The 20,740-nt window shown below is 46.7% G+C and overlaps 1 protein-coding gene across 1 annotated transcript in view; it reads right to left on the reverse strand.

Annotated features, from left to right (window-relative positions):
* The window catches only part of SEC63 (SEC63 homolog, protein translocation regulator), an 85,390-nt gene extending 66,574 nt beyond the window's left edge, over positions 1–18,816 (reverse strand). Inside the window, exons 1-2 of the mRNA XM_073675806.1 lie at positions 18,529–18,816; positions 5,992–6,091 (exon numbers count right to left, since the gene is read on the reverse strand). Coding sequence (XP_073531907.1) covers positions 5,992–6,091; positions 18,529–18,652 — 224 coding nt within the window. The 5' untranslated portion in view covers positions 18,653–18,816. The remainder of the gene's footprint in view (positions 1–5,991; positions 6,092–18,528) is intronic.
* Between the last annotated feature and the right edge of the window lie 1,924 nt (positions 18,817–20,740).

Below are 20,740 nucleotides of genomic sequence, written 5' to 3' on the forward strand. Positions count from 1 at the left end.
TTTTAATTCTTAAAGCTGAACAATATGGATATAGACTCTTTAGCAATGGGAAAGCCCGCAACATCATTACTGACGTCACATGGTTCCCTAGCAATCTGCTGAGCGTCCAGCCAGCTCTTCTGTAATCAGGAACACACCAATCAGGGATGTGTACTGGCTCTACTTTTGGGGCAGGAAACTGATTGATTGACAGGGTTAAGCCCTGTACTGCAGATGGGAAGCATTAAGGCTGTGTGCCCACTATGCGTTTTCCAAGCGTTTATGCTGCGGAATTTCCACAGCATAAACGCTTGGGAAACGCTTGGTAATCCGCCCCCCATGGTCCCTAATGACAAGCCGCAATGTCAGTGCCCATGCTGCGGATTTTTCCGCAGCATTTATGCTGCGCTCAAAAATCCGCAGCATGTCCATTAATTTTGCGGACACGCAGCGTAATCGCCGCCATTGACTTGCATTGGACCGCGTGACATCCGCATCACTACATCTGCACAAGCGGATATCACACGGTCCAATGTGCGGATGGTACCCAGGTCTGGAGAAGAGGAGACTCATCCAGACCTGAGTACCATAGAAACTGTAAAAAAAAAGAATTTAAAATAAAAAATAAAGATTATACTTACCTTCTGTTGTCCTCTGGTGTTTTGTCCACGCCGTCCGGTGTCTTGCAATGCTCGCGCTGTTGTGAAGGACCTGCCATGACGTCATTGAGTCATGTGACCTGTCACATGACTCCATGACGTCACCGCAGGTCCTTCACAACAGCGCGAGCATTGCAAGACACCAGACGCAGCGGAGAGAACACCGGGAGGACATCGGAAGGTAAGTATAAACTTTTTTATTTTTATTTTTTACCATTCTTATTCTTTTTTTTAACTATTACTTGGTCACACTATATAAATCCATGCCGGTTGCATGGATTTATATAGTGTGAACAAGTTGTCAAGCACTTTTCCAAGTGATGGAAAAGAGCTTGATAACCCGCAGGCAGAAATGCATGTGAAAAACGCTTGACAAACGCTTCTACCTGGCTGGAAAAACGCACGTAAAATCCGCATGCGTTTTTCCTGCCAGGGAGAAGCGTAAAAAATATGCAGCATTTCACCATCGTGGGCACTTAGCCTTAAAGGGAATCTGTCAGCAGGTTTTTGCTATGTAATCTGAAGACGGCAGGAGTTCAGGGATGTGTCACTTGTCAAAGTGTGTGCTGTAGTTTACTAACTGAAGGATTTATCACTCAGGGACTGGTCCGCCCATGCCCCCTCCTGTGATCAGCAGCTCACAGTCTATGGACTATGTACATACAGAGCCTGGTGTGGGTGGGGTTAGCCTTCTCAGCTCTGCTTCATTCTAAATCTAAAAGCTCTGATTGTGTCAGAACGGCTGCACCCAGTAATCTAAGTGATACATCGTTAGACTCAGCTTCTCTTTGCCTGCCTCATGCTGCTCTCAGATGAAATATTATAAACCGGCTCACAGATTCCCTTTAAAACTAGCAGGCTCGTGCTTCAGGCAATTGGTAATTTACAAGTGGATGGGAATGAGTTAACCAGTGATTATCCACCCCCAGGATGCTGCTGATCAGATAGTTTAAGCAAAAGAAGAGCTTTGTGGCCCCTTTATTATGCTGATTTCTCAGAACCTAACACACCAGACATTCAAGGCCTATCCTCAGAATATACCAGTAAGGTTTCACTTCCTAAAACTCCTTTGAGAAGCATAAAAATGTCTGTCAACTACATTCATAAGAAACAATGAAAAAGGAAAATACAGAAAAATATGAACCTATGACCCCATGCTTTATGGTGTGAAAAGTCAGGGGCATGTTTGTGCTGTCCTTATGTAAAACGCTTGCAGACATCCGGTCCCCTGATACCAATTACTCAGCTAGCACTTAGTAAGTACTGAATCACTGTTAATCAAGGGCATTCATTTATGGCTACTGGTTCGCCCAACTCCGCAATATACTGTACATAACTAAAGCTTACTCTCGTCTTCGGAGGCTTTTAAGACCACAACAATGACTTCGTGAAATCTATTTAGAGTTTTTTGACAAGAAGAGGAACAAGCTACTTGAAGCTTGAATGTTTGTACATTAAAAGTGGATTCAGGCATGTCAAGACGTTGAGATCACTATTAAAAGGCTTATTCCCACAATATTAATTCCCAAGGATAGGGGATGACTTACTGATCACTGAGGGTCTAACCGCTAGGACCTCACGTGACCTTGAGATCGGGGCTCTGGAACCTGACTCTGCAGAGTCCTATCTTGAATAGAGGGGAGGTATACAGTACAGACCAAAAAGTTTGGACACACCTTCTCATTTAAAGATTTTTTCTGTATTTTCATGACTATGAAAATTGTACATTCACACTGAAGGCATCAAAACTATGAATTAACAAATGTGGAATTATATACTTAACAAAAAAAGTGTGAAACAACTGAAAATATGTCTTCTATTCTAGGTTCTTCAAAGTAGCCACCTTTTGCTTTGATGACTGCTTTGCACACTCTTGGCATTCTCTTGATGAGCTTCAAGAGGCAGTCACCGGAAATGGTCTTCCAACAATCTTGAAGGAGTTCCCAGAGACGCTTAGCACTTGTTAGCTCTTTTGCCTTCACTCTGCGGTCCAGCTCACCCCAAACCATCTCGATTGGGTTCAGGTCTGGTGACTGTGGAGGCCAGGTCATCTGGCGTAGCACCCCATCACTCTCCTTCTTGGTCAAATAGCCCTTACACAGCCTGGAGGTGTGTTTGGGGTCATTGTCCTGTTGAAAAATAAATGATGGTCCAACTAAACGCAAACCGGATGGAATAGCATGCCGCTGCAAGATGCTGTGGTAGCCATGCTGGTTCAGTATGCCTTCAATTTTGAATAAATCCCAACAGTGTCACCAGCAAAGCACCCCCACACCATCACACCTCCTCCTCCATGCTCCACGGTGGGAACCAGGCATGTAGAGTCCATCCGTTCACCTTTTCTGCGTCGCACAAAGACACGGTGGTTGGAACCCAAGATCTCATATTTGGACTCATCAGACCAAAGCACAGATTCCCACTGGTCTAATGTCCATTCCTTGTGTTCTTTAGCCCAAACTTGTCTCTTCTGCTTGTTGCCTGTCCTTAGCAGTGGTTTCCTAGCAGCTATTTTACCATGAAGGCCTGCTGCACAAAGTCTCCTCTTAGCAGTTGTTGTAGAGATGTGTCTGCTGCTAGAACTCTGTGTGGCATTGACCTGGTCTCTAATCTGAGCTGCTGTTAACCTGCGATTTCTGAGGCTGGTGACTCGGATAAACTTATCCTCAGAAGCAGAGGTGACTCTTGGTCTTCTTTTCCTGGGGCGGTCCTCATGTGAGCCAGTTTCTTTGTAGAGCTTGATGGTTTTTGCAACTGCACTTGGGGACACTTTCAAAGTTTTCCCAATTTTTCAGACTGACTGACCTTCATTTCTTAAAGTAATGATGGCCACTCGTTTTTCTTTACTTAGAATTTGTATTATGGCAAGAAAAAAGCAGCTAACAGTCTATTCAGTAGGACTATCAGCTGTGTATCCACCAGACTTCTGCACAACACAACTGATGGTCCCAACCCCATTATTTGTGAAGTGAAAACCATTTCCGGTGACTACTACTTGAAGCTCATCAAGAGAATGCCAAGAGTGTGCAAAGCAGTCATCAAAGCAAAAGGTGGCTACTTTGAAGAACCTAGAATATAAGACATATTTTCAGTTGTTTCACACTTTTTTGTTAAGTATATAATTCCACATGTGTTAATTCATAGTTTTGATGCCTTCAGTGTGAATGTACAATTTTCATAGTCATGAAAATACACAAAAATCTTTAAATGAGAAGGTGCGTCCAAACTTTTGGTCTGTACTGTACGCCCAGCTTTACCAGGCTGTCACACAGACAATGGATGGAGCACAGCTCCAGTCTGCACACCCCCACTCCATTCAAGACAGGGGTTTTGTAGAACCGGGTTCCTGGTCTTGATTCTTGGAATCACGTGGGTGTCCAAGTAGTCAGATCCCCATCGATCAGTAAGCTTCCTATAGTAAGCGATAACTTAATATTTTGGGAATACCTCTTTAATCTTGATAAAGATGAGGCCTCAGTATTCCTTTACAGTAGTGTGAAAAAGTGTTTCCCCCTTCCTGATTTCTTATTCTTTTGCATGTTTGTCACATTTAAATGTTTCAGATCACAAAACAAATTTAAATATTAGACACAAAATAAACACAAGTAAACACAAAATGCAGATTTTAAATGAAGGTCTTTATTATTAAGGGAAAAAGAAATCCAAACCTACAGGGCCCTGTGTGAAAAAGTGACTCCCTCCTCCCCCTTAAAAACATAAATTAACTGTGGTTTATCACAACTTTGGGAAGAGGAGTTCAATTCTCCTGGCCACACAGAGGCCTGATTACTGCCACACCTGTTCTCAATCAAGAAATCACTTAAATAGGACCTGCCTGACATCATGCTGTGATCCAAAGAAATTCAGGAACAAATGAGAAACAAAGCAATTGAGATCTATATGGAAAAGGTTATAAAGCTATTTCTAAAGTTTTGGGACTCCAGCAAACAACGAGATCCATTATTCACAAATGGCGAAAACATGGAACAGTATTGAATCTTCCCAGGAGTGGCCGACCGACCAACCAAAACTACCCCAAGAGCACAGCGATGACTCATCCAAGAGGTCACAAAAGACCCCAAAACAATATCCAAAGAACCGCAGGCCTCACTTGCCTCAGTTAAGGTCAGTATTCATGACTCCACCATAAGGCCACGGCCCCACTATCAGTATTTGGTCAGTATTTTTTCTCAGGAGTGGAAGCCAAAACCAGGTGAGGAACAATCAGAGAAAAGGTATAACAGAAACAAGTCACCAATTCTGCATTTATCACCCAGTCCTGGTTTTGGCTCCCACTCCTGACCAAATACTGATAGTGGGGCAGTGGCCTAAGGAAGAGACTGGGCAAAAATGGCATGAATGGCAGAATTCCAAGACGAAAACCACTGCTGAACAAAAAGAACATAAAAGATTTGTGTCAGTTTTACCAGAAAACATCTTGATGATCGCCAAGACTTTTGGGAGAACACTCTGGACTGACGAGACAAAAGTTCAACTTTTTGGAAGGTGTATGTTCCATTACATCTGGCGTAGAAGTTACGCAGCATTTCAGAAAAGGAAAATCATACCAACAGTAAAAGATGGTGGTGGTAGTGTGATGGTCTGTGGCTGTTTTGCTGATTCAAGACCTGGAAGACTTGTTGTGGTAAATGGAACCATGAATTCTGCTATCTACCAAAAAATCCTGAAGGAGAATGTAAGGCCAGCTGTTCATGACCTCAAGCTGAAGCTAACTTGGGTTATGCAGCAGGACAATGATCCAAAACAAACCAGCAAGTCCACCTATGAATGGCTTAAGAAAAACAAAATTAAGACTTTAGAATGGCCTAGTCAAAGTCCTGACCTTAATCATCAGATTGCGATGCTGTGGCATGACCTTAAAAAAAGGCGGCTCATGCTTGGAAACTCTTCAATGTGACTGAATTACAACAATTTTGCAAAGATGAGTGGGCCAAAATTTCTCCACAGCGTTGTAAAAGACTCATTGCCAGTTATTGCAAACGCTTGATTGCAGTTGTTGCTGCTAAGGATGGCTCAACCAGCTACTAGGTTTAGGGAACAATCACTTTTTCACACAGGGCCCTGTAGGTTTGGATTTCTTTTTCCCTTAATAATAAAGACCTTCATTTAAAAACCGCATTTTGTATTTACTTGTGTTATCTTTGTCTAATATTTTGTAAATTTGTTTTGGGATTTGAAACATTTAAGTGTGACAAACATGCAAAAGAATAAGAAATCAGGAAGGGGGCAAACACTTGCACACCACTGTATATATGAAACCCATTCATTGTCACAAAGGTATACAAGTACATAGTAGTCAGTTACTTGATGAAAACACATAAGCACTTTTACTTACTTGGCAGTCGGAATTACATTCTGCTGTGGCCTTATAGCCTTTAGCTGATACCACAGACAGCTTCTATATACATGACGGATGTTTTTTAGTCGAGAGTGTTCTAAAAGGGAAAAAAAAGGACAAACATTTTAAACAAAAAGTCTACTCATTATAAACTGCCTAGTGGAAATATTTCCAACCCACAGATGGTTCATCAGGATAACACTTTCTAGTTATTGCAGGAACACTGTGGGATGGACCCCATTATTACACAGTGATGGCTTATTTGAAACAGGTTTTAAACTTTTGTATAGCTCAAATGAATCTAAAATATAATGTCAACTTTTTTGAGACAATTTCTTTATTGAAAAAACAAACCTATGTAGTCGGATCCTGTTGGTGTACTTTCTTACATTTGTCTCAGTTCTTGCTGAAAGGGTTTAAAACAGCCCAGGAGTCTTAAAGCAGCACTCCAGCATTTTGTTTAGCGCTAGACTGGTGCTTTTAAGGTCCCTCCCCCGGGTGTTATACTGATCCGCTACCGTCTTTTACTTTCTATCTGCGCCGCTCCGGTCCCGCGGTGCCATTGTGACTGATACTTCTGACTACCCGAAGTCAGAATGGAGCGGTCACAAGCTCCCAATGAAGTTGACGAGAGCCAGAACATGGCTCTCATTACACTTGCATTGAAAAGTGACCTCCGGCTCGCCCAGCAAACACTGGAGCAATAGGGCAGGTTATAACCTGCTGGAGACCGATAGGAGAGGTGAAGACGGTGATGGGTACGTACAAGACTAAATACAGGGGCCTTTTATTAGATGCATCACTCCAGCGTTGCAAAAGAAACAAAAACTGCTGGACTGGTGCTTTAAAGAGAACCTGACTGCTGATACATGGTGCCTGATCCACAGATCCTGCATGATTATAGCCATGTATGTTTGACTCTGAGACACTGTAATGTTTCAGAGAAAGATGTACTTTAAAAGATGCCAAGGACCGACCCACATGGGAGGCTAGTGGGGCAGGCAAGTCCCTGACAGCAGTGGGCAGGTTTCCTTTAAAGGTTTATTCACAAACTAGCAGCCCGAATTCAGATACAAATAAGTTTCGGAAGCTAGAAAAGTGTGCTCTACATAATAAAAACTAACTCAAATTGTCTATTTACTTTCAGCCTTTTTACACGAAAAACAAAGTGGTCATCGTTCATAAATTAGCAAATGGCATTACGGAAAACAAAAATACATTTTAGAAGATTACAGAGACGTTCGCCAATTCAAAAGGTGAATTACTGAGGGCAGATTGCGTGGAAATTTCTCTGTATGCCTTATCACCTTCAGCTGATCCTGTTAAAATCTCTGTCTCAAGAACATTTCTATTCAATGATGTTACAACTAATCATGTACAATTGCAGAGTCCTCGTTTTGTATTCAAATTTCTCAACATAATAATGCTGCCCACCTTAAGTCTAAGGCAATGACTTGGCCTGATGGGGTTAAGCTATTTAAAAATTCAATAGGAAAATGTTCCCTTTCATCGTCATCTACAACAACATAGTCATCGCTCCAACGTCAGCTGATGTTTTTCTTGGACTCACCTCAACATTAAGCTCTTTATGTAGTAAGACTAGCAGCTCGAGTTCCAAAACAAATAAGTTTCAGAAGCTAGAAAAGTGTGCTCTACATAATAAAAATTAACTCAAATTACCCATGTCTATTTACTTTCTCACCTTCAGCTGATCCTGTTAAAATCCTGTTTTCGCGGACTCACCTCAACATTAAGCTCTTTATGTAGTAAGATTATTAAGTAGTTCCCTGTCAATCTTCAGTAGTCCCCTAAACAATGAATGAGCCCCTCTACTACATTTAAAGCCCCCGTCTCACATAGCGATATCGCTAGCGAGATCGCTGCTGAGTCACGGTTTTGGTGACTCACCAGCGATGTCGCTATGTGTGACACTTTGCAACGATCAGGCCCCTGCTGTGAGGTCGCTGATCGCTGCAAAGTGTCCTGGACCATTTTTTGGTCGTTGGCCTCCCGCTGGCCAGCACACATCGCTGTGTGTGACCAGCGGGACCAACGATCTGGCTGGTAACCAAGGGAAACATCGGGTTACTAGGGGCACGCGCGCACTTAGTAACCCGCTGTTTACCATGGATACCACTCTGCTACGGTGCGCGGAGGCTCCCGCGCACCGTAGCAGAGTGGTATCCATGGTAAACAGCGGGTTACTAGGGGCACACGCGCACTTAGTAACCCGATGTTTACCATAGTTACCAGCCTGCTCCTGCTTAAGCAGCAGGCTGGTAACGGGAGCAGGACATCGTGGAACGATTCTTTCCACGATATCGCTGCTCCCCTGATCGCTGGTGAGCCTGCCTGTTTGACAGCTCACCAGCGATGTATTAGCGATGCAGCAACGATCCCTGACAGGTCGTATCGTTGTCGGGATCGCTGCTGCATCGCTTAGTGTGACGGGGCCTTAAGACGAGGCTCTGCAGATCTGGATTTCCATGCCCTTATGTCAAGGGTCGGACTCCTAACTAATATTTTGGAATTCTGACACACATATTTAACTAGAATAGCAAATTTGCTTCACATTAGTTGAATTGAAGCAATAGGATGCAAAGCTTTACAAGCCATGTTGTAGGTTACTTCCCGCTGACTATAGTTTTAGATGACATAGCGCAGCAATCCATTACAGTCCCAGGGCAGAAGCAGAGTATAGTTCCCATAACTGTATGAACGTAATGTATGTGTATAGAGCGGCTCCTACTCTTTACAATGGAGAGCACGCCAAAAGATTGACCGCTTTCTGCTTCACACCCGAATGTGCAACAGAAGCAAAGGCTCTGGAGTCACAGGCCATGAGCTTTACACCAGAATTAATGTCATCACAGGACCATGAGAAGTTCACTTTCATAGCTGGAATTTTAGTAGCTGCTACAATTATACCTAATGAGTACATAGAACAAAACTTCACGCTGGAGCAAGAACAGTGGGCTAAGCGAATCCGAAATACACCCGCACCTCACCCGACATTTGTATCGGAAAGTTACTTGCAAAGACAATAGAATAGGTCTCCAAGAAGTTGGCAAACTTATTTACGTCTTGGCAACATAAGAATCAGCACCAAAAAAGTCAGCTTACTTGGATCATACGCAAGTTAGAATGATAAGGGTGTGTTCACAAGGGGTGTTTTTCAGGCAGAAAAAAAACGTAGTGTTTTACAGTATCAGCAAAGTGAATGGCATTTTTCAAATCTGCAGCATATCTTACTACATAAAGAGCTTAATGTTGAGGTGAGTCCGAGATATTACCCACAAGAGCCAACAGGTGTAGCAAGTAGCACGTATCACTGTGAGCAGCAAAAGTTTGGACACCTTCTCATTTAAAGATTTTTTCTGTATTTTCATGACTATGAAAATTGTACATTCACACTGAAGGCATCAAAACTATGAATTAACACATGTGGAATTATATACTTAACAAAAAAGTGTGAAATAACTGAAAATATGTCTTATATTCTAGGTTCTTCAAAGTAGCCACCTTTGATGCCTTCAGTGTGAATGTACAATTTTCAAAGTCATGAAAATTCAGAAAAATCTTTAAATGAGAAGGTGTCCAAACTTTTGGTCTGTACTGTAGATAGATATAGATATATTACACAGGGCGGTTGGTATATACACAATGTGTACACGCACATACATCGGTACCATATACTCTTAAATCTTACTACATAATGAGCTTAATGTTGAGGCGAGTCCGAGGAAAACATCAGCGGACGTTGTTTTGTTAATGTTTTTTTCTGTACGTCAGCTGATGTTTTTCTCGGACTCACCTCAACATTAAGCTCTTTATGTAGTAAAGATGACAACTTTGTTGTTTATTGTGTAAAAAGACTGAAAGTAAATAGACATGGGTAATTTGAGTTAGTTTTTATTATGGGAAGCACACTTTTCTAGCTTCCGAAACTTATTTGTTTCGGAACTCGGGCTGCTAGTAATATAATAATAATAGTTTTATTTATATAGTGCCAACATGTTCTGCAGCACTTTACAATTCAGACAATTTACAGACATCATCATCACTGTCCCCATTGGAGTCACAATCTACATTCCCTATCAGTATGTCTTTGGAGTGTGGGAGGAAACCGGAGAATCCGGAGGAACCGGATGTCTGTAAAGCACTGTGGAATTAATGGATCTATATAAGCGAGTAAAATAAATAAATATGAGTGCACAAGATTGCATGAAAGACATCATGAGTTCATCTATTCCAGCATATGGCATGACCTGTAGGGGGATTTGGCAGCCATTAGTACCCTGCCCTTGGCCACAATCTGTGCACTACCCAATTTATTGAGACTGATCCTAATGAACCAGTTTTGTAGCCAATAATATTCCTTTGTCAGAATGGTGGGCAGACTGTTCTTGCTCCAATGTGACACAGCCCCTGCTACAGAATAGGCCTGAACTAAGAAACAAATAAGAATAGCAAAAGAGGAGACAGAGAGACTAATTGCCAAGGAAAGTAAAACGAATCCCAAACTGTTCTTTAACTATATAAACAGTAAAAGGATTAAAACTGATGGAGTTGGCCCATTGAAAAATAACCTGGGTAAAATCATAGAGGGCGATGAGGGTAAAGCAAACCTACTCAATAGCTTCTTCTCCACTGTTTTCACAAAAGAAATCATTTATCGGAGGAAATGCAGAGTGATAAAGTAAACCATCCGCTAAATATCACCCACCTAACCCAGGAGGAAGTTCAGAAACGCCTAAATAATATCAAAATAGACAAGTCACCAGGCCCAGATGGCATACACCCCCGGGTACTAAAAGAATTAAGTAATGTGATAGACAGGCCGCTGTATCTTATATTCAAGCACTCTTTATGGACAGGGACTGTCCCACTAGACTGGCGCCAAGCAAATGTGGTACCAATATTCAAAAAGGGGTCTAAAAGTGACCCTGGGAACTATAGACCAGTCAGCTTAACGTCTGTTGTGGGTAAATTGTTTGAAGGATTTCTCAGAGATGCTATTGTAGAATATCTTAATGATAATAACTGTCTAACTCCATATCAACATGGATTCATGAGGGATCGCTCCTGCCAAACAAACCTGATTGCCTTCTACGAGGAGGTGAGCTCACAGCTGGACCGGGAAGAGTCAGTGGATGTTGTATACCTTGACTTCTCCAAAGGTTGGTATATAAAATGAGAATGCTTGGTCTGGGGGATAATGTGTGCAAGTGGGTAAATAGCTGGCTGAGTGATAGAAAGCAGAGGGTGGTTATCAATGGAGTAAGCTCAGGGGGTGTCAGGGTTACTAGCAGGGGGCCTCAAGGGTCTGTCTTGGGCCCTATATTATTTAGTATATTTATTAATGATCTAGTGGAAGGGTTGCATAGTAAAATAGCAATATTTGCAGATGATACTAAACTTTGTAAAGTAGTTAATACAGATGAGGATAGGGCACAGCTACAGGACGATTTAGATAAATTGGGGAGTTGGGCCAAAAAATGGCAAATGGGGTTCAATGCCGATAAATGTAAGGTCATGCACATGGGAAAGAAAAACAGCAGTGACCCATACATATTAAATGGGAAACCGTTGGGGAAATCTGACATGGAGAAGGACCTGGGCGTCTTGGTTAATAGCAAATTAAATTGGAGTGCCCAGTGTCAGGCAGCAGCTGCGAAGGCAAATAGAGTCATGGCATGCATCAGAAGAGGAATAGGGGCATATGATGAGAACATTGTTCTTCCTCTGTATAAAGCGCTGGTAAGGCCGCACTTAGAATATTGTGCACAGTTCTGGGTTCCGGTGCTCAGGAAAGACATATTGGAGCTAGAGAGGGTACAAAGGAGGGCGACTAAGGTAATAAAGGGAATGGGGGGGACTAGAATACCCAGAGAGGTTGTCAAAATTAGGCCTATTTACATTGGAAAAGAGAAGGCTTAGGGGAGACCTCTTAAACATGTATAAATACATCAGGGGGCAGTACAGAGATCTCTCCCATGACCTGTTTATACCAAGGATGGTGACAAAGACGAGGGGGCACACTATGGGTCTGGAGGAAAGGAGGTTCCTGCACCAGCATAGAAGGGGATTCTTTACGGTCAGAGCCGTGAGACTCTGGAACTCTCTGGGAGAGGAAGTGGTGATGTCCAACTCACTTAATGAGTTCAAGAGAGGCCTGGACGCCTTTCTTGAGAACAATAAAATTACATCTTATGCTTAGTTAATTAATCCAGGGATTTAATCTGACTGCCAGATTGGAGTCGGGAAGTGAATTTTTCCTCAATGATGTAAATTGGCCTATACCGCATGGTTTTTTTTTGCCTTCCCCTGGATCAACGCTGCGGAATAGCTGCAGTGCACAAGAAATAGGCTGAACTGGATGGACGCTTGTCTTTTTTCAGCCTTATAAACTATGTAACTTGTATCAGGAGCGGTCACAGCCTCTGTGGTTTCCCCTGCTGGACGTTTTACAGGACTATGCAGTTTGCTGTATAAGGGCTCCACCAACGCACACACACATTACACCTGTGTACCATATAACATGATGTGGTGCAAAATACGGAGTAAGAACTCCTGGTCCTGCTGATCGCGGTGTGACTGCCCAATGGAGCATGCATGGGCCTAGATATCAGCAGGAGAGAGAACATGACAGCAGTGTTTGTGCACCAAAGAGCATTAGGGGTCAGGTGGAAAGATGAATGGACAAGCATTCAAGCAAGACCACCAAATGCTGTTGTCACGACTGGGCTGCATAGGGTAACCGACATGATAAGCAGAGAACAAGTAAGTGGGTAATGTCCTATTCACGGTGTTTGCCTCCATTTACCATAAGCACTGGAGAAAGCTCCTGTGGCAGAGATTACATGGCGGCTTTAATGGTACCAGACACAGCCATCCCTCATCCACAGGCTACAACGGCTGGATGTAAACAGTGTTCAGAGAGGAACAGCGCCATACACTGGAATGTGGCCACTGCCAGATACTGCAGATCTGCTCCTAATGAAAAGAATAACCACTAAGCAGTGTATGGAGCTGGGCTGTTTCACTCCGTATACAGCACCTACATGAGGCTGCGGCCAGAGAAGGTAAAAGCTGATCGGTGGGGTATGGCTACTCTGGACATTACTGAATGAAGAGGCTAACCCAACACATCTGTGTACACAGACAATGCGGATTGAGGAGCATATAGTCATATAGTGATTGACCCACAGTCCGGAGGAGAGGAGAGGAGCAGACGCACAGTGACCCACAGTCCGGAGGAGAGGAGAGGAGCAGACGCACAGTGACCCACAGTCCGGAGGAGAGGAGAGGAGCAGACGCACAGTGACCCACAGTCCGGAGGAGAGGAGAGGAGCAGACGCACAGTGACCCACAGTCCGGAGGAGAGGAGAGGAGCAGACGCACAGTGACCCACAGTCCGGAGGAGAGGAGAGGAGCAGACGCGCAGTGACCCACAGTCCGGAGGAGAGGAGAGGAGCAGACGCGCAGTGACCCACAGTCCGGAGGAGAGGAGAGGAGCAGACGCACAGTGACCCACAGTCCGGAGGAGAGGAGAGGAGCAGACGCGCAGTGACCCACAGTCCGGAGGAGAGGAGAGGAGCAGACGCACAGTGACCCACAGTCCGGAGGAGAGGAGAGGAGCAGACGCACAGTGACCCACAGTCCAGAGGAGAGGAGCAGACGCACAGTGACCCACAGTCCGGAGGAGAGGAGAGGAGCAGACGCACAGTGACCCACAGTCCGGAGGAGAGGAGAGGAGCAGACGCACAGTGACCCACAGTCCGGAGGAGAGGAGAGGAGCAGACGCACAGTGACCCACAGTCCGGAGGAGAGGAGAGGAGCAGACGCACAGTGACCCACAGTCCGGAGGAGAGGAGCAGACGCACAGTGACCCACAGTCCGGAGGAGAGGAGAGGAGCAGACGCACAGTGACCCACAGTCCGGAGGAGAGGAGAGGAGCAGACGCACAGTGACCCACAGTCCGGAGGAGAGGAGAGGAGCAGACGCACAGTGACCCACAGTCCGGAGGAGAGGAGAGGAGCAGACGCACAGTGACCCACAGTCCGGAGGAGAGGAGAGGAGCAGACGCACAGTGACCCACAGTCCGGAGGAGAGGAGAGGAGCAGACGCACAGTGACCCACAGTCCGGAGGAGAGGAGCAGACGCACAGTGACCCACAGTCCAGAGGAGAGGAGAGGAGCAGACGCACAGTGACCCACAGTCCGGAGGAGAGGAGAGGAGCAGACGCACAGTGACCCACAGTCCGGAGGAGAGGAGCAGACGCACACTGACACACAGTCCGGAGGAGAGGAGCAGACGCACACTGACACACAGTCCGGGGGAGAGGAGCAGACGCACACTGACACACAGTCCAGAGGAGAGGAGCAGACGCACAGTGACCCACAGTCCGGAGGAGAGGAGCAGACGCACAGTGACCCACAGTCCGGAGGAGAGGAGCAGACGCACAGTGACACACAGTCCGGGGGAGAGGAGCAGACGCACACTGACACACAGTCCGGGGGAGAGGAGCAGACGCACACTGACACACAGCCCGGGGGAGAGGAGCAGACGCACACTGACACTGCACGATTTTAAACCTTTAAGGCGCAATGTGTTGCCAATAGTTTTCTTGGGGACTGTGGTCCCAGCTGCCTTGAGATCATTAACAGGTTCACCCCGTGTAGTTTTAGGCAGATCTCTCACCTTCCTCATGATCAAGGATACCCCACGAAGTGAGATATTGCATGGTGCCCCAGATCGATGTCGATTGAAAGTCATTTTGTATTTCTTCCATTTTCTTAGTATTGCACCAACAGTTGTCTCCTTCTCACCCAGCGCCTTACTTATGGCTTTGTAGCCCATTCCAGCTTTATGCAGGTCTATGATCTTGTCCCTGACATCCTTAGAAAGCTCTTTGGTCTTGCCCATGTTGTAGAGGTTAGAGTCTGGCTGATTAATTGAGTCTGTGGACAGGAGTCTTTTATACAGGTGACTATGTAAGACAGCTGTCTTTAATGCAGGTAACGAGTTGATTAGGAGCGTCTAACTGGTCTGTAGGAGCCAGAACTTATAATGGTTTGTAGGGGATCAAATACTTATTTCTCACTGCAAAGTGCAAAAAATTTTATCCAATGTGATTTTCTTGATTTTTTGGGGGATATTCTATCTCTCAGGGTATGTGCACACGATGCAGAAATGCTCAGGATTTTTTCCTGAGCGTTTCTACATCTCTCTGGCAGGAAAAAACGCATGCGGATTGTACATGCGGTTTCCTGCCAGGGACATGCGGAAATGAAGCGGTCTTCACTTTCATTTACGCATGCGGGTTGACAAGCGCTTCCCAAGCGATTTTAGCATCACTTGGAAAGTGCTTGTCAACTTCACACTATATAAATCCATGCAACCGGCATGGATTTATATAGTGTGTGATGTCAAAAAATAAAAAATAAATCTATACGTTACCATCTGATGGCCCCCGGTGTCCTGCTTCATCGGTCCCGGCTGCCGGCAGTGAAGACTGTAGGACCTTCCGACGTCAGCGTCACGTGACCCGTCACATGACTCTGACGTCAGCGAAGGTCCTTCATTCAACTGCGAAGTGCGCGGGAAGCCGGCAGGACGCAGCGCGGGCCGTCAGAAGGTGAGAATATATATATTTTTTATTTTATTTTTTTTTTAATGGTACCTGGGTCTGGATGAGAGTCCTCTCCTCCACACCCGGGTACCATCCGCACATTAGACCGCATGAAAAGCGCATCAACATATACAGTGATGCGGATTCCATGCGGTCTAATGCAAGTCAATGGCGGCAAAAGAGCGTTTCCGCAAAATTAATTGACATGCTGCGGATTTTTGACCGCAGCGTTTACGCTGCGGAAAAATCCGCATCATGGGCACAGCACATGCGGATTTCCATTGGGGAACATTGCTGCCCTTCTACCATGCGTTTTTCATGCGTTTCCGCGGCGTTTACGCAACTGCAAAAACGCCGCGGAAACGCATGAAAAACGCATCGTGTGAACTCAGCCTAAATGTTAAAATTAACCTACCCTTAAAATTATAAACTGTTCATGTTTTTGTCAGTGGGTAAAATAACAAAAACAGCAAGGGATCAAATAATTATTTCCTTCAATGATCGCAGTCCGGGGGAGAGGGGCGTGCATCCACCGGTCACAGTCCGGGGGAGAGGGGCGTGCATCCACCGGTCACAGTCCGGGGGAGAGGGGCGTGCATCCACCGGTCACAGTCCGGGGGAGAGGGGCGTGCATCCACCGGTCACAGTCCGGGGGAGAGGGGCGTGCATCCACCGGTCACAGTCCGGGGGAGAGGGGCGTGCATCCACCGGTCACAGTCCGGGGGAGAGGGGCGTGCATCCACCGGTCACAGTCCGGGGGAGAGGGGCGTGCATCCACCGGTCACAGTCCGGGGGAGAGGGGCGTGCATCCACCGGTCACAGTCCGGGGGAGAGGGGCGTGCATCCACCGGTCACAGTCCGGGGGAGAGGGGCGTGCATCCACCGGTCACAGTCCGGGGGAGAGGGGCGTGCATCCACCGGTCACAGTCCGGGGGAGAGGGGCGTGCATCCACCGGTCACAGTCCGGGGGAGAGGGGCGTGCATCCACCGGTCACAGTCCGGGGGAGAGGGGCGTGCATCCACCGGTCACAGTCCGGGGGAGAGGGGCGTGCATCCACCGGTCACAGTCCGGGGGAGAGGGGCGTGCATCCACCGATCACAGTCCGGGGGAGAGGGGCGTACATACACCGGTCACAGTCCGGCGGAGAGGAGCGTGCATACACCGGTCACAGTCCGGCGGAGAGGAGAGTGCATACACCGGTCACAGTCCGGGGTAGAGGGGCGTGCATACACCGGTCACAGTCCGGGGTAGAGGGGCGTGCATACACCGATCACAGTCCGGGGTAGAGGGGCGTGCATACACCGATCACAGTCCGGGGTAGAGGGGCGTGCATACACCGATCACAGTCCGGGGTAGAGGGGCGTGCATACACCGATCACAGTCCGGGGTAGAGGGGCGTGCATACACCGATCACAGTCCGGGGTAGAGGGGCGTGCATACACCGATCACAGTCCGGGGTAGAGGGGCGTACATACACCGATCACAGTTCGGGGGAGAGGAGCGTGCATACACCGATCACAGTCCGGGGGAGAGGAGCGTGCATACACCGATCACAGTATGAGGAGAGGAGCGTACATACACCGATCACAGTATGAGGAGAGGAGCGTGCATACACCGATCACAGTATGAGGAGAGGAGCGTACATACACCGATCACAGTATGAGGAGAGGAGCGTACATACACCGATCACAGTATGGAGGAGAGGAGCGTACATACACCGATCACAGTCCGGGGGAGAGGAGCGTACATACACCGATCACAGTATGGAGGAGAGGAGCGTACATACACCGATCACAGTATGGAGGAGAGGAGCGTACATACACCGATCACAGTATGGAGGAGAGGAGCGTACATACACCGATCACAGTATGGAGGAGAGGAGCGTACATACACCGATCACAGTATGGAGGAGAGGAGCGTACATACACCGATCACAGTATGGAGGAGAGGAGCGTACATACACCGATCACAGTATGGAGGAGAGGAGCGTACATACACCGATCACAGTATGAGGAGAGGAGCGTACATACACCGATCACAGTATGAGGAGAGGAGCGTACATACACCGATCACAGTATGAGGAGAGGAGCGTACATACACCGATCACAGTATGAGGAGAGGAGCGTACATACACCGATCACAGTATGAGGAGAGGAGCGTACATCCACCATTCACAGTATGAGGAGAGGAGCGTACATCCACCGATCACAGTATGAGGAGAGGAGCGTACATCCACCGATCACAGTATGAGGAGAGGAGCGTACATCCACCGATCACAGTATGAGGAGAGGAGCGTACATCCACCGATCACAGTATGAGGAGAGGAGCGTACATCCACCGATCACAGTATGAGGAGAGGAGCGTACATCCACCGATCACAGTATGAGGAGAGGAGCGTACATCCACCGATCACAGTATGAGGAGAGGAGCGTACATCCACCGATCACAGTATGAGGAGAGGAGCGTACATCCACCGATCACAGTATGAGGAGAGGAGCGTACATCCACCGATCACAGTATGAGGAGAGGAGCGTACATACACCGATCACAGTATGAGGAGAGGAGCGTACATACACCGATCACAGTATGAGGAGAGGAGCGTACATCCACCGATCACAGTATGAGGAGAGGAGCGTACATACACCGATCACAGTATGAGGAGAGGAGCGTACATACACCGATCACAGTATGAGGAGAGGAGCGTACATACACCGATCACAGTATGAGGAGAGGAGCGTACATCCACCGATCACAGTATGAGGAGAGGAGCGTACATACACCGATCACAGTATGGAGGTGCTTTATGCCCAGCAGATGACATCACTATCCACACCAATGACGTGTCCCAGCAGCAGAGTGATGTGAGGACATCCCCGGTATTACTTCTCATAGCACTCACCTGAGTTCTGGCCACGGGGCCACAGGTAGTATGTGGACGGGATGACAATCAGCCCTACGAACGAGGTCAGGAAGTACAGGAACGTGTTACCACTGTCGTCATACTGGAACTGCTGCCCAGCCATGGCTGCCCTCCCCTCCTCTTGCCGGGCAAACTACCCGTCAACGGGTCCCTTACTGCTCACGAGAGTAGAAAAACCGACCGACCGACGGCCGTTACCCGGCGAAGGGCCCGCCCACCTCCTGCTTGACACGCCTACTCATCGAAACCCGCTGATCAAGTCTCGCGAGCACGCGTATGGACTACGTGTTATTTCCTCCAACAAACTTTATTAGCAAATGACATTGTGGACACGTCAGGGTATTTCAATCAGCTTTATTGGGAGCTGACAAGTAAACACAAAGTATGGGGAGTTATGGCCAGGACTGATCATCATCTGCACAAATCCCCGCTTTGGAGCGCTACAGTGCGGACACCGGGTACAGCAGTGAACCTAGCCTGGATGTATCCACTAACAGTGATAGCACTATAGGGGGTGTTCTCCAGCACCCAGGAAAGCAGCTAAGCCCCAGCCTTTAATATTTCTGATTAAATGTGCACATATTAAAAAAATCATAATGCTCACGCGTTTCAGGTAAAGAAGCCCTTAAGCATAGCTATGATTTAGGGTTTTTCTAGGCGAAATGCATAAGCATTAGGTTTTTTTTTAATATGTACACATTGTGCCAATTATTAATATATCCCATATGATTAAGACTGAGGCTTAGCTGCTTTGTATGTATGTATACAATGATAGAACATCCATAAAGAGCCCCTTAATAATAACAAGTCAGTGTCTCCCATAAACAATAGTGGAAGCAAAATGTTCCCTATAAACAATATATAGTCCGCAGATCATAAGAAGTTGTTCCATTGAAGCCCTATCCGTAGGATCGTCCGGCACCCGGCACCCCCACAGAATTCAGGGCTTCGGAGTCGGAGCCCATTTTTGTGGAGTCGGTATAAAATGGACCGACTCCAACTCCTAAAATATATAATAAATTGGGTACAGTAATTCAATGCAGTTTGTGGGGAATATTTTTTCAGAAGAATTTGGGAAAGTTATGAAATGTCCTATAAATGTCTGTCCTATTCCTGATCTAAGGGTCTAGACTCTTAGCTGAGATTACTCTGTGCTACAGTAAATTTATCACTTAAACATGAGCCATGTATGAGGGAGTCAGAGTCCACAGCCCCGGCGCAGATCAGCTGTTACTGGTGCCGGCGGCCGCTGGCCGGAAGTACTTACTTGCAGAGCTTGGCCGTCTTGTAGTGGTCGGGTCTGGGTACTACGCATCCGCCTCCCATTGAATTGAATAGGAGGCGGATGTGCAGTACCCCACGGTGGCCACTACAACTAGACGGCCAAGCACCGCAAGTACGGTAAGCCTTTCCGGCCGGCGGCCGCCGGCACCAATAACAGCTGATCGGCAGGGGTGCCAGGTGTCGGACCCCGGTCGATCAAATATTGATGCCCTATCCTAAGTAGTGGACAACTTTAACCCCTTAACCCCTTAATAACATCTGACGTACTAATACTCGTCTGTGCCCTGGGACTTAAGAGCCAGACCCGTATTAGTACGTCATCGCGATCGCGCGCGCACACAGGCTGTGCGGGCGCGATCGCCGCCAGGTGTCAGCTGATTGTCACAGCTGACACCCGGTACTATGTGCAGGGAGCGGTCCTGCACCGCTCCCAGCACATTAACCCCCGCGATGCTGCGATCGAAGTCGATCGCAGCATTGCGGGGGCAAGGGGAGGTGATCGGCGATACTCACCTCCTCTTCCGGCTTCCAGCGCAGTCTGCAAAGGCTTCCCGGGTGTTGCCATGACGACCCGATGTCGTCATGACAACATCCGGGTCACCAGAGAGCAGGAAGATTGCTTGGACATGCGCAGTGCATCTCCAAGCAATCTTCACACTGTGCACTTCTGACAGCCTTCATGGCATAGGGATGGTGCTCCATTCCTGTGCCATGCAGGCGATCAGAAAAAAAAAAGTGAAAGTCCCAGAGTGGGACAAAGTAATAAAGTGTATAAACTGTGTGAAAGTGGAAAAAAAAAAAAAAAATGTGCAAAAATATTATAAAAAAATAAAAAATATAATACACCAAAAATAAAAATATAATGTACCCATCAATAAATATTATTATAAAAAAAATAAAAAAAAAA

Source organism: Phyllobates terribilis, unplaced genomic scaffold (assembly GCF_046119375.1).
Source record: "Phyllobates terribilis strain yellow unplaced genomic scaffold, ASM4611937v1 Scaffold_3__8_contigs__length_932513732, whole genome shotgun sequence".
In the NCBI taxonomy this organism is placed as follows: Eukaryota; Metazoa; Chordata; class Amphibia; order Anura; family Dendrobatidae; genus Phyllobates; species Phyllobates terribilis.